Source organism: Primulina tabacum, chromosome 7 (genome assembly GCF_025594145.1).
Source record: "Primulina tabacum isolate GXHZ01 chromosome 7, ASM2559414v2, whole genome shotgun sequence".
NCBI lineage: Eukaryota > Viridiplantae > Streptophyta > Magnoliopsida > Lamiales > Gesneriaceae > Primulina > Primulina tabacum.
The window spans coordinates 36749131-36761993 of record NC_134556.1 but is presented as its reverse complement, the minus strand read 5'-3'; the positions used below and the strand labels follow the sequence as shown (position 1 = coordinate 36761993).

Below are 12863 nucleotides of genomic sequence, written 5' to 3'. Positions count from 1 at the left end.
AAATTCAAGTAAATATAAATATTCGTTATATATCAAATTATTTGATTTCAATAGTATTGAGTATCATTTGAAATTTATTTTCGTATCTCTTCCCGAATCAAATTCTTTTCGCCAAATAAATTCATAATTAGAAAATTTTTACCTGTAAATACCGCGGCATGTACATGACCCTCGTGCATGTAGTGTTATTTCTTGTATGTAATACCGAATTAATCTTAAAAGGGGACCAACCAAGGTGACAATGCCACCTTTGAATGATGCCAACATGAAGAGCAATTAGTAATCTTGGAAAGTAGAAGATTACAAAGAAAAATAAAACACAAGGCAACCAACAGCACGAGGGCTGATGTTCTTAATGCCGTAGGAGGTGGGAGCAGGTGGCTTTAGGGAACCTCAAGGAAAGTGATGAGAAGGGGGTTTGAAAGATGGTTCTGCAAAACTTACATTGAATCGCTCTGCATCCAAATTTCAATATCTAAATCTTGGAGTTGTATGAAGTTACTAGATTTAGAAGAGTGACACGCCATATTTCATGCGAGTAGACGAACAACACACACATAGACATACATATAGTTACTTTTAGATTATTCTGAATACGATATATTATTCAATTCACATATGCAATGCCTGAATCACATTTATGAACGGTTCAGACTCAAAAACAGCTGACTTATTGGACCAAGAAGGAAGAATGAGAAGGGTATTGCAAATCTTGTGTTGTTTTAAACAATAGGGATATGCTGATGAGCATGAGACAAGCAGTTAGCAAGCATTTTGTAAAGGTATGCCATTTAACTCACTTAACAACATGGAGATACTGGAATAACATACACAATACTGCAACCAAAAAATTACACCTGATTCAACTTCCCACACCTCAAGGGAAACACGTGTAGAACACGATAATTTCAACCAAATCCTCATAAAATGATTCATTTCCTAAAACAACCTCCTCATCCTTAATGAGATGTGCTCATTCACCATTCGAATCACACCATAAACACTACCTTCAACATTTTATAAATTGATACCCAAATTCAAAACTAATCATCCGTTTCCAACATCCATGAGTTGCAACTGTGCAACTATTAGGTGAGCACAACAATCAAAATATGATCACAATTAAAAATTTGAGTAATACCACTGTGATTTTCGTACAACAAGTGTCTGGTCCTATATTCAAACACATGTTGTGTCTTATTTCACATCCTATTTTCTACCAAAGAGGAAGCATATTCTAAGCAAAGCAACACAATCTAAATCTTAACACTCCGATCGTAACCTAAGTGTGTAAGAACTTTCCTAGCTTACCCATCCACTTGAAGTCAAATCTGTAGCTTTTTAAACATTCAATATGCACCCTATAGTTTCTTATTAACCTAAATCCTATTCGCTGTGTAAACCCTCCAAACCCCTAAAAAGCATAAAAATTTGCCACAGGATTACCACCTCCATCTACTAGGCATCAAAATTTACATATTCCCACAAAAATCATAAAATTTGCGTATTAGAATATCTATATGAATTCACATATACCATTAATAGAATATAGTAGCACCCATCTTGTTATGTGGATGGAAAAACATCCTTAACAGCAGATGCAGCAGACAAGTAATTCAATGTGTTCCTCAGCGTCTCCTTCTCCCTTTTCAACCTCATCGCAGTATCCTCAAATTCCAGCAGTGCCTGCTGCTCCCTGGGTGCGCCTTCGAAAGTACTTCCGACAAAGAACGAGAATGGTGTCGGAAAAAGATTCCTCCTCAAATCTTGAACCTCCTTTTCCGGCTTCCCATTCAGTCTATTCGACAACCTAATCACATCTTTCATATAAAGCTCTACTTCACTAGCCAATGCATCCAAATCCTCCACCTCACCAGAGGGGCGGTCTTCAAGCCATGTCACTTCCGCCACTAAGTAGGGCTTGGTGCGGACTAATTTGGTGACCCGGAAACGTTCCTGCCCCTTGCATATCAAGAAGAACCGGTCGTCAACTAAGCGCTCATGTTTTATCACTTCTCCGACACAGCCCACGTCGGCAGTGCCCGAGGCAGCGTCGGTGTAGATGACGCCGAATCGGAGGTCGGTTTGGAGGAGCGTGTGCATCATCATGCGGTAACGAAACTCGAAGATTTGGAGGGGAAGGATAGCGCCCGGAAACAGAACAAGGGGAAGAGGGAAGAGCGGCAACTCGATTACATCATCAGATTTAGGAGGGTTGGTATGATGTTTCTCCGAGAACGACGAGGCCGAGCAGCACAGAGATTCGGGTTTCCGCCGCCCGTAACGGCGGCGCCGGGGCAGAGCGGGAAAACTATAACTGCGGTCCAGGTGATAAACTGGGTTTAAGCACGGTTTGCGAGAAATAGCATAGGAAGAGGAAGAAGTAGGGGAATGCAAGAGCTGCGGCAGAGCCATTGCAGAAATGTTACTCAAGATCTCAGAAAGGGGAAATGGGCATCGAAAATACAGGCCAATAATTGAAAGGGAAATGGCGAATTGTCATGTAGAAGGAAATGGTGAAGAAGATTTAGTGACCATAAAATGTTTGGGATTTTGCCAGTAAGATGTGGATAACGGGAGATGCTGGTGGGGCAGCCAATCCGGGATGTGGTGTTCAAGCTTTACACGTACAAACCATGTCTATCTTACTTTTTTTACAGATTAATTTTATAACAAAAAAAACGTGTGTTCTTTGAGGTTAAATTCAGCTGAATGGAATTGAGTTCGTTTAAATGTGATAAATTTCATATGATTTTATTTTAGAAAGGAATAAACAAACTCATGATCACTGTTCAGTCGTTCATCTATTCTATCGACTCGGACACTTTTGAATGTGTTTGTTTTATTTGATCACGTTTTATGTCAACAATATAAATGTATTTTTTTTTTCAAAAGCATGCATATTTAGTTAAACTTGTATGAATTGCACATGTGATCTTGAGTTAGAACGAGACAAATGTAAATTTTATTATCAAAATTTTCAAATTAATCCGGTCAAAATTCTCAAGTTCAACCTTATACTCATATATCAATTGGTCTTGATAATTATTAATTACTGGCCGTTCAATTTGGTGCAAGACCTTGAGTGATGTTGCTTAAGAAAGAGGTACAACATTTTCATAAAGAAAGGTTCACCTCTTGGAATCAATTTCTTTTTGTTTTCTATCCACTCCCTCCGAAGTGAAGAACCAAGAATTTGCTAATTCTTCAAGAATCAAAATGAACTGTCAAAATTCATTTCAGAATCTTACTCTGCCACTCTTCACTCTTATGTCTTCATATTAATTTTATTTAACGTATTGTATGCTACTAATTGTTGATTGATTAATCACGAGTGAATGAAGAACATGCAAGTTTTGGATAAGCATGGAAAACGCATCATATCGATCGGGCCATGGGGAGGAGGAGGGCTAGACGGTTTTATTGGGACGATGGCCTACACTCAACAGTAAAGCAATTACAGATAGTTCATGGTGTTAACATAGACTCAATAAGAATTGAGTATGATAAAAATGGAACCTTATTCTGGTCAGAAAAGCATGGAGGCAGTGGAGGAACTAAAACTGACAAGGTGAATCCATAGTTTTTTACTCTAAATTTTTATTGATTTCATGAATATGTTACAACCATTTGAGCTCTTTTTGCCAGTAGCTCATCCGTCATTTTTATATTCGCAAGTTGGTTTTTAGATGATCAATCACACGAGTTGAAATTTTCTTTCGTTTTACCAGATCATGCTTGATTGGCCAGATGAGTTCCTAACTTCAATGCATGGACATTATGGTAATATGCAAAAATGGGGGCCGGTCTGTGTTCGATCTCTTACGTTTGAAAGCAATAAAATATTATTTGGACCTTACGGTATTGAAGAAGGGACGCTTTTTTCGATCCCAAGCACATGTTATAAGATTATCGGATTCCATGGAAACTGTGGCTGGCACTTGGATTCCATTGGAGTTCACTTAGAGCTTATTTAAGCACCAACTGCTCCATTAATTAAAGAAGCGAAGAATAAGGTAGTATGATTTTGCAAAGTTACTGAACTTTCGCTTATTTTATGTTCAATTTTTAGAATATGAAACTTGAATGATCAACATCATCATATTGCCAAGATTGATGTATACTCTTCCCAGAATGTGAAACGAATGGTAAAGCAAGGAACATGGGGTGGAAATGGTGGAAGCCTGTTCGACGATGGAGCATATGATGGCGTTAGACAGATCATCTTAACCCGAAACGTGGGGATTGTTTCTATTCAAGTTTGTTACGAATTGAACAGAAGGGGCAGTATGTCTGGGGAAGCAAGAATGGTGGCACAGGAGCATTCAAGTCTGATAAGGTGATTATATTATGTGAATGAAATATTACTGATTTACTAATCAGTATATGAATATTTTCTAAAAGTATTTCAATATGTTTTCGCAGATATTCTTCGATTACCCATCAGAACTCTTGACTCAAATTACAGGCTATCATGGTACTGCAGTCTTGTTGGGTCCAGAGGTGATAAAATCACTCACTTTTCACACAACAATGGGAATATACGGTCCATTAGGAAAAGAACAAGGTCGTTTTTTTCTCGTCCGAGTTAAGGGAAGGATCTGTGATTGTTGGATTTCATGGGAGGAAAGGATTCATTATCAATGCAATTGGCGTCCACGCTCTCGAATGGAAAACTCATATTACGGCTTCATTGCTTACAGCTGGCAGCAAAAAGAATTCATCAAGCCCACCTTCTGCATCAAATAAGCATATGCAAACTAGTGAGGTATATAATTCATAGTTAACTATATTACATATACAATATATACATGCATGAGTATTACTATTGAATACTTGGATGTGGCATATATGAATTGAACAGAAAGAAAGTGAGTGAAGACACACATCCCTTGATCGAAAACTAGAACTTAAGTATTATGCAACTGAATCGAATTATCGGTGGCTGTCCCTCATGAATTATTTTATTCCAGCTCCATATGGACCAGGTCCGTGGGGCGGGGATGGAGGGCATCCCTGGGATGATGGAGTTTTTACAGGTGTCAAACAGATCATTTTGACAAGAACAGATGTCATTTGCTGCATGGAAATCGAGTATGATCGAAATGGGCAATCTGTTTGGTCGGTTAAGCACGGTTGCAGCAGCAACGGACTATAATTCGGGTATATATCAGACACCCTAATCAAGAATCATCGATCAAGTACATTTGACGCTCAAGTTTGAATACTTTACTATATTCTCGCCAACATTTTCAGGTGAAATTCGAGTACCCTTACGAAGTGCTAACTTGCATAAGTGGATATTACTGTCCCATTAGAAAAGATAATAAAATAATACAAGTGATTCAATCCTTGAGTTTTTATACTAGTAGAGGAGAATATGGTCCGGTCCGTTCAGGGAAGAAACCGGTAGGTATTTTTCATCGTGGATTACTGAAGGTATGGTGGTTGGGTTTCATGGTAGAAGCGGCATGTATTTGGATGCAATTGGGATTCAGATGCAACACTGGCTGGGACATCAGAGACCAATTAAACCACTACTAGGTTGAATATTTTCTCTCTACAATGAGTTTCTTATGCTAAATAATGGAGTTTGACAGCAATTTTCTGGCTTCAATAGTCATTTAATTGCTTTCTTGCTTAATGGGTATCATTATTTCCCACCGAGTTTGATTCTCCTGGTTGAAAAAAAAAAATGAATCTCGGCTGGATTGGAATTGGCATATGAGAATTGAGCCAATAAACAGATATGTCCATTGAAGCTCATAGACCATTCAGATTGTACAGATACTTTAATCAGTGAGTGGGCCTTGGTGGGATCAATTGATCAACAAAACTACAAATCAAGAGGGAGACAATGAAGAGTCAATTGCACAGAAATGGAAAAGCATTAATACTGTATTTAAACTAACCGATTCGATCCAAGAATCTATCGTGTATCAATCAATCTAATCACCAACCAAAAAAAAAAAACATTTAATAAGCCCATCCTATATCACAAAGTTGTCATATGTGATAATGTGAATGGCATTTGTTCCTTTTTAACTTCCAAGGTTGTTTGGACTAGGGTTGGAATAGGACTGTAAACCAACTAAACTTACTGGAAAAATATTTGATTTGTTTTAGAATTTATCGAAATCGGGATGACCTTATTATCAAACTTTGTTCGAGTCGAACTCCAACTTAAATTATATTGTTTTGTTATATATTTTATTATATTATACTAGAAAAGTGCATGTGTGTTGCACGTGAGCAACTAAACTACTGAAAATATATGTATGAAATTTTGATAATATTTAAATGAATTAAAACATGGCTTGTAGGATTTATCAATTGAAACAAATTAAATCACAAAAAATAAAAAAATATGACTATACACGATATATGAATCGGAGGAGTTATATTATCTATATGACACATTTTTCAATATGCATCTTGGTAGATTTTGACAACTCAACTACTATTTGTCGTAGTTTGTTATAATATGCATATAACTATTTTGCTATACTCAGCAAGTATCCGATCGGTTTTAGCATCTATTATCTTATTTACAATCGTCATCTGAGATATTTGTGATATCATTTTTATATATTTAGTATCAATATTATCAACATATAGTTATAAGGTTAATAAATTTTTAATAATTATTTCTCAATCAATGTGAGAAAAAATACTTGAAAATCTCTTCAAATGAATGTATCTTAAAATCGTGTCCTCGTTTAATTTAACAAGATTTAGGAAAGACATTTCATTCGTCATTTTTTAGAAGCTTTGGAACAATGAATGCGTGAATCATATCATGGGTTTCAATTTCATTTGTTGTATCTAGAACATAATAGTATATTATTCATTGAAACAAAACAAATTTTCTTCTATCGAGTTTACATTTTGTTCTATAATATTTTATATCTTGTGGAACGATATGCAAAATTAATATTATATTTTAAAAATCTTGAGAAAAAACACGATAACGTAATTAAGATATGCATATGAGATATTATTCAAATATATATAGAAGTATTTGTCTTATTCAACATCTCATCTAATAATACAACTATTTAGATTTCATGACCATTTTTTTAAGTCAAAATTAATTTTATGAAATATTGTAGAATTTTATTTGAATTTCAATATTTGGCTAAGTGAATTTATTTGGCGATGAGTTTTATATGTTACCATCATATATCTTATGAATTAGCTGGTTAGCCACTTTGACCTAAACAAAAAAGACAAAAAACCTCTTAGTCACCTCGAATATCGAGATAATATTAGAGGAAATAAAGTGCAACTGGCTCATTGTCTCAATTTACTAAAAATACACAAAATTGATCTATTATATACACAAAGTTTTAGAATTGTTCTCATATCATTATAAATAGAATAAGAATTATGCACATTTTATTTTTCATGTATTTCTTTTTCTGAATTAATAATTTTTTCTTTTTCAAAAACGATTTTATTTATTGAGAATTATTGACATTTTATATGGTATCCATATGTCGCAAACCATGATTAGCAACATAATCACTATATAACACTTAACGATTTACACATACAATTCTTCAATTTCTTCTTCATTATGCTTCGTTAAAATTTAAATTTGAATCATTCTTGATCTTAATATTTTGCTTTAAATATGATTTATATATAAACAACAAGGCACATTATAGAATATCAAAAAAATCAACAAACCATTTATTACCTTGTTCGTATAACAGAAAACCCAAAATACATGGCTTTGATTGGTGTATTTTCATACATATTTTCATATAAACAATAAGGCATATTCTAGAATATCAGAAAAATCAATTACCGCCAACAATATTAACAAAATGAATAAAAAAAATCATTACACAAACAATCTCAATAAGAAAAAAAATGATAGCTCAAAGTTTAAAAATATTATTAGAATAACAAAGAAGTTGAAGTATATACGAGGAACAAAAAATATGAATTACTCTCAAATTAAATATTAACTCATATTGTTCACAATTTGTATAAATTTTCCAACATTTTTTTCAAATAAAAAGAAGATGCCTTATTAACGTCATTGTTTCATAGATATTTTATTTATTTTATAAAAAGACGCAAAAAGAAAAAAAATAGTGAAATAGTAACCTCATAAATGAAAGTCATATATTAAATACAAAATATATTATTTAGCAATATTTATTTAGTATCATATATAGAAAATTTAATAAATAGCTTAAATGTTTGCATTGAAATAACTTACATACATACATTTTCTCTCAATCACGTATCTCTTTTTATACATAAGTAGTCTAAAAGTATCTTTATTCTAAATGGGAAAAAGATGTTTTATATGACTTTAATGTTTATTAATAATTTAATTTTATTAAATCCTAGTCATCTCCGTTTGTCTTCCCATTACTACCTTAATGTTCGTAATATTTATAATTTTTTTAATGTATAACATTAGTGATTTTCTTTGAATTTGATGTCAATGTATAAATTAAAGTAATTAAATTTAAATTTAAAAGTAAAATTAAAATAATAAATAGTTTGATTTAGTTAAGTACTCAATATATTAATAATCCTATCATAGAAAATAACTTCAAGAACCTCATGAATATGACAAATTATAAAACACACAAAATGGTAAAATAATAAGTTTACAAATAAAAATCATATATTTATAATAGTAAGAGATAATAGATGTTATTAATATTAGCAATTTTTTAAATGTATAATATTATGATACAGATTTTCCATGAATTTGATGGAAATGTATAAAATTAAGTAATTAAATTAAATTATAAAGTAAAATCAAAATAATAATTATCTTGATTGAATTAAGTACACTATTAATGATCATATTAAACTAACAAAAAAAATGACTTAATGAACCTCGTGATCATGACAAATTGTAAAACAAATAAAATGATAAAATAGTAAGCTCACAAATGAAAGTAATATTGTAAAAAAAATAAAAGGGTAAACTTTTAAATGTATAACATTATGATAGAGATTGTCCATGAATTTGACGGAAATTTATAAAATTAAGTAATTAAATTAAATTATAAAGTAAAATCAAAATAATAATTATCTTGATTGAATTAAGTACACTATTAATGATTATATTAAATTAACAAAGAAAATGACTTAATGAATATCATTAACATGACAAATTGTAAAACAAATAAAATGGTAAAATAGTAAGCTCACAAATGAAAGTCATATATTTATAATAGATAATAAATAGATAGATAGATAGATAGATCTAAAAAAATAAATAGGTTTCGAGTTGTAAATAATAAGTCCTTCATATATATATATTTTTAATGAATTTAGCATTCATTAAATAGGTAAAAAAAAATGTTAGTGTACAAATACTCTGGACATCCCCAGGAAGAAAAAAAAAACAAAGAAAACTAGGGACACATCTAAAAGTGTGAATTCTAATCTTCGTAATAATGTGATCGACGTTAGGAACTTCATTATCGAATAGTACTTTATTTCGCAAGATCCATATGTAATAGATGGTTGCTGCTAGGGCCGAAATACACATCATTGACAGTATGGAATTTTCTCTGTAGACGGATCTGAAGGCTTTTAACATAGCCGAAGGTAAGCCCATAATTTTCTTCATTTGTAACCACGCACGAACGCTATTCCAAATGTTCCTAGAGACACGACAATCAAAATAAAGATGTAGGAGAGTTTCCTCCACTGCACCACAAAGAACGCACGATTTTTCCACCACGAATGGCAATCTATCTCGATTGAGTAGCTTCTCATGTGCAAATAACCAAAGCAGAAATCTATGCTTGGGAAGGATGCTCGATTTCCCCAGAAGTGGTTTCCAAGGCCAACCACCCCTGGAGTTCACGAAAAATTTGTAAGCACTGTCAATTCCCTGACTAGCGTCGAACCAATTGTTTAAGTCACTTATAGTCGTGTCAACCGAACCTAGTCATCTCACTAATTCATCCCGAATAGATAGGATTTGCTTGATCAAAGGTGAATCATCTCTATGCCAACTCCAATGTCACACATCTCCAAGGCTGCTATACATGTGATTAATCCAACGGATCCACAAGATGTCCTTTTTTAAGTGTATTTTCCACAATGTCTTAGCCAAAAGTGCTTTGTTTCAAGCTCACTAGTCCCTGAGTCCCAGACCCCTATCCTCCAAAGGCTTGCACAACCCATCCCATGCAATCGGTGGATGCTTTGTTGGCCAATTTATGGTGTTGACAACACAAATCGGGAGGCAATATGGATAACCAAAAACACTCGACTCCCTGAATTATCGATTTGATAAGCTCAATCTTCCCCGCATAAGATAAAGAGTGCATCGGCCAACAGCTAATTTTTGCCGCAATAGCCTTTAATGGAACACAAAAATACCTAAAAGGAAAGGTACCAAGAACAAAACCCGAGAGCTGAAGGATTTCATGTCTGATACTATCATCAATACTGGCCATATAAATGCTTGATTTCAATGAATTGACCCTCAGTCCCGCCATATCACCAAAAGCATCTAAGCAATTTAAAAGCATAAAGACACTACGAAATCCCCATGAGACAATAACAAGAAGTCATCCGCATAGGCAGGATGTGTGATATGGAGATTACGACACCTCGGATGAAACCCAAACTCAGTTGAACGAGGCAATACAGAGAACGGGACAAAACCTCAATATATAAAGTAAATAACAAAGGAGACAACGGGTCACCTTGTCGAAGGCCTCGCTTGCCAATGAAGTATCCATGATAAGTCCCATTAAGAGCTATAGAGTAAGATGTAGTCATTACACATTCTATTATCAACCGAATGAATACTGGAGGAAGTTCATAATAGAAAGGACCTCGTCCAAGAACTCCCAATCCACCGTGTCATAAGCTTTTTGTATGTGTACCTTCAAGATACACCGAGGGGAACCTCTTTTGCAGGCATATTTACGAAGCAATTCTTGAACTAGATGAATGTTATCAACGATAAAACGTCCATGGATAAAAGCAGCTTGTGCTCCATACATAATTTTATCAATCACTAGCTTGAGTCTACAAACAAGGATTTTAGAAATGATTTTGTGTACAACTGGGCAACAAAAAATCGGCCGATAGTCATTGAGAGGTTGCATTCGAGCATTTCGGAACAAGTGCGATGATTGAGTGGTTCCATTGCTTCAATAATCGACCCTCCACAAAGAATTCATTCACAGCTCAATGACCTCGTGTTTGATTAGATCCCAAGCGTGTTTGAAGAAGAAGGAGCCAAAACCATCCGAGCCCGATGCTTTGTCATTATCTATGTCGAATAGAGCTGCTCTGATTTCATCAATAGATACGCTGGCAGTCAATACATTCCAGTCACTATTCATGACACACGGGCCACTCAAGATAACATCTCTATTCACGGTAGATCTCTCCACTTTCTGACCTAGTAGCCCTTTGTAGAAATCCACAAAACAGTTAGCAATCTCATGGGACATTTGTAGTTATACCATCTGTCTTCGGAATGCAACAATCGAATTTCTCTTATTAGTTCTTTTGATGAAGTCATGAAAGAACTTAGTGCATATGTCTCCTTGTTATATATATCTGAGTTTCGCCTTTTGAGCAATAAATAATCTCTCTGTTTCTAGTATTAACTCAGCTTTCTTTCCTCCTTGTAAGTCACTGGCATGACCCCCGAATTGAGCATTAGCACTTGCAAAGTTTCTAGCTCTTGTTTTGCAGCCTTCGCTCGACTTGAAATATGACTGAATTTGGTATGGTTGAGCTGTTTCAGTGGTATATTAATCCCATTCAACATCTGCTTGAGCCTATACTGAGCTGTACCATTCCCCGTGAACCTCCAATATATTTCAACCAGTCCCATAAACTCGTCACTAATAGCCCACATGTTGAAGAACTTGAATGTCTTTTTTTCTCTTAGCTCTCGGTTTTAGCAAAGAAACAAGAGACACATTGTGGTTCGAGATACATCCAGCAATGATTAACAAGAACTCTATCTAGTTTGCTACAAACTTTGGGCCTCATCCAAGTGAAGGAACAACCAATCGAACGAAGATCCGTCAAGTCAAGGGAGGTCACACAATCGACAAAATCGTTGGTTTCATAGTTCTTTCCAAATATGTCGTTTCCTCCAAAAAATCTTCAAAATTTCTAAGGTTTTGGAAATTCTATGAATCATTCGAATTATGCCCATCGAGGTCCATACCAACCGCTTTCAGCCGAATATTTGCAAAACATTAGTCATCCGTATTTCACGCCGCCGATTGTTCATGGATATGGTACCCCGCACACAACTATTATGTCTTTCACGTCTCCGATGTCGATTGAACCTGCAACTCTGAATTTTGTCCCGGAGATGTAACTTTTCGATCGTGAATCCCCAATTGAGGTGGTCAATTTAAAAAAGCGGTTTCAAATGCTGAGGGTTCAAGAAAGCGTTCAAGTTGGACAAAGGTTGAAGATGAGGACTTAGCAAGAAGTTTTGTTGTCGAAGATGAGGTCTTAGCGAGAAGTTTTATCGCTATAAGCGATGATCCAATAATCTGCAATGATCAAAAGACATATGCTTTTTGGGGACGTGTTGCAAGTTACTACAATGAAAATCGTCCCTCGGGTTTAAACCCCAGAAGTGCAAATGTTATACAGTCACATTGGCACAATACAATCCAAAAGAAGGTATATCGATTCAACGAAAATTATAGTAGTGTTTACGGTTCATATCGAAGTGGTCACAGTGACGAAGATATATTGAGGTTGCGTACGAAAAATATCGATCCGAAAACAATGGTGTTGCATTCAATCTCGAGCATGTGTGGAGAATTGTCAAAGAGCGTCCAATGTTTACTCCACAGCCCGCTGATCATTTTGTGGCCACAAAG

The 12863-nt window shown here is 34.7% G+C and overlaps 2 protein-coding genes and 1 pseudogene across 2 annotated transcripts; 1 reads left to right on the top strand and 2 right to left on the bottom strand.

The window, feature by feature from the left end:
- Positions 1-1442: 1442 nt before the first annotated feature.
- LOC142551607 (uncharacterized) lies at positions 1443-2548 on the bottom strand. The gene has a single exon (XM_075660927.1). The coding sequence runs from the start codon at positions 2413-2415 to the stop codon at positions 1567-1569; it is 849 nt and encodes a 282-aa protein (XP_075517042.1). The 5' UTR covers positions 2416-2548; the 3' UTR covers positions 1443-1566.
- A 752-nt stretch (positions 2549-3300) lies between these two features.
- On the top strand, positions 3301-6052 carry LOC142550736 (jacalin-related lectin 3-like; annotated as a pseudogene).
- Positions 6053-10145: 4093 nt separating this feature from the next.
- Positions 10146-11459, bottom strand: LOC142550735 (uncharacterized). The gene is made up of 4 exons (XM_075659807.1): positions 11188-11459; positions 10796-11028; positions 10701-10754; positions 10146-10504 (listed from the first exon to the last, which is right to left on the bottom strand). Exons 1-4 carry the CDS (start codon positions 11457-11459, stop codon positions 10146-10148), a joined length of 918 nt encoding a protein of 305 aa, XP_075515922.1.
- Between the last annotated feature and the right edge of the window lie 1404 nt (positions 11460-12863).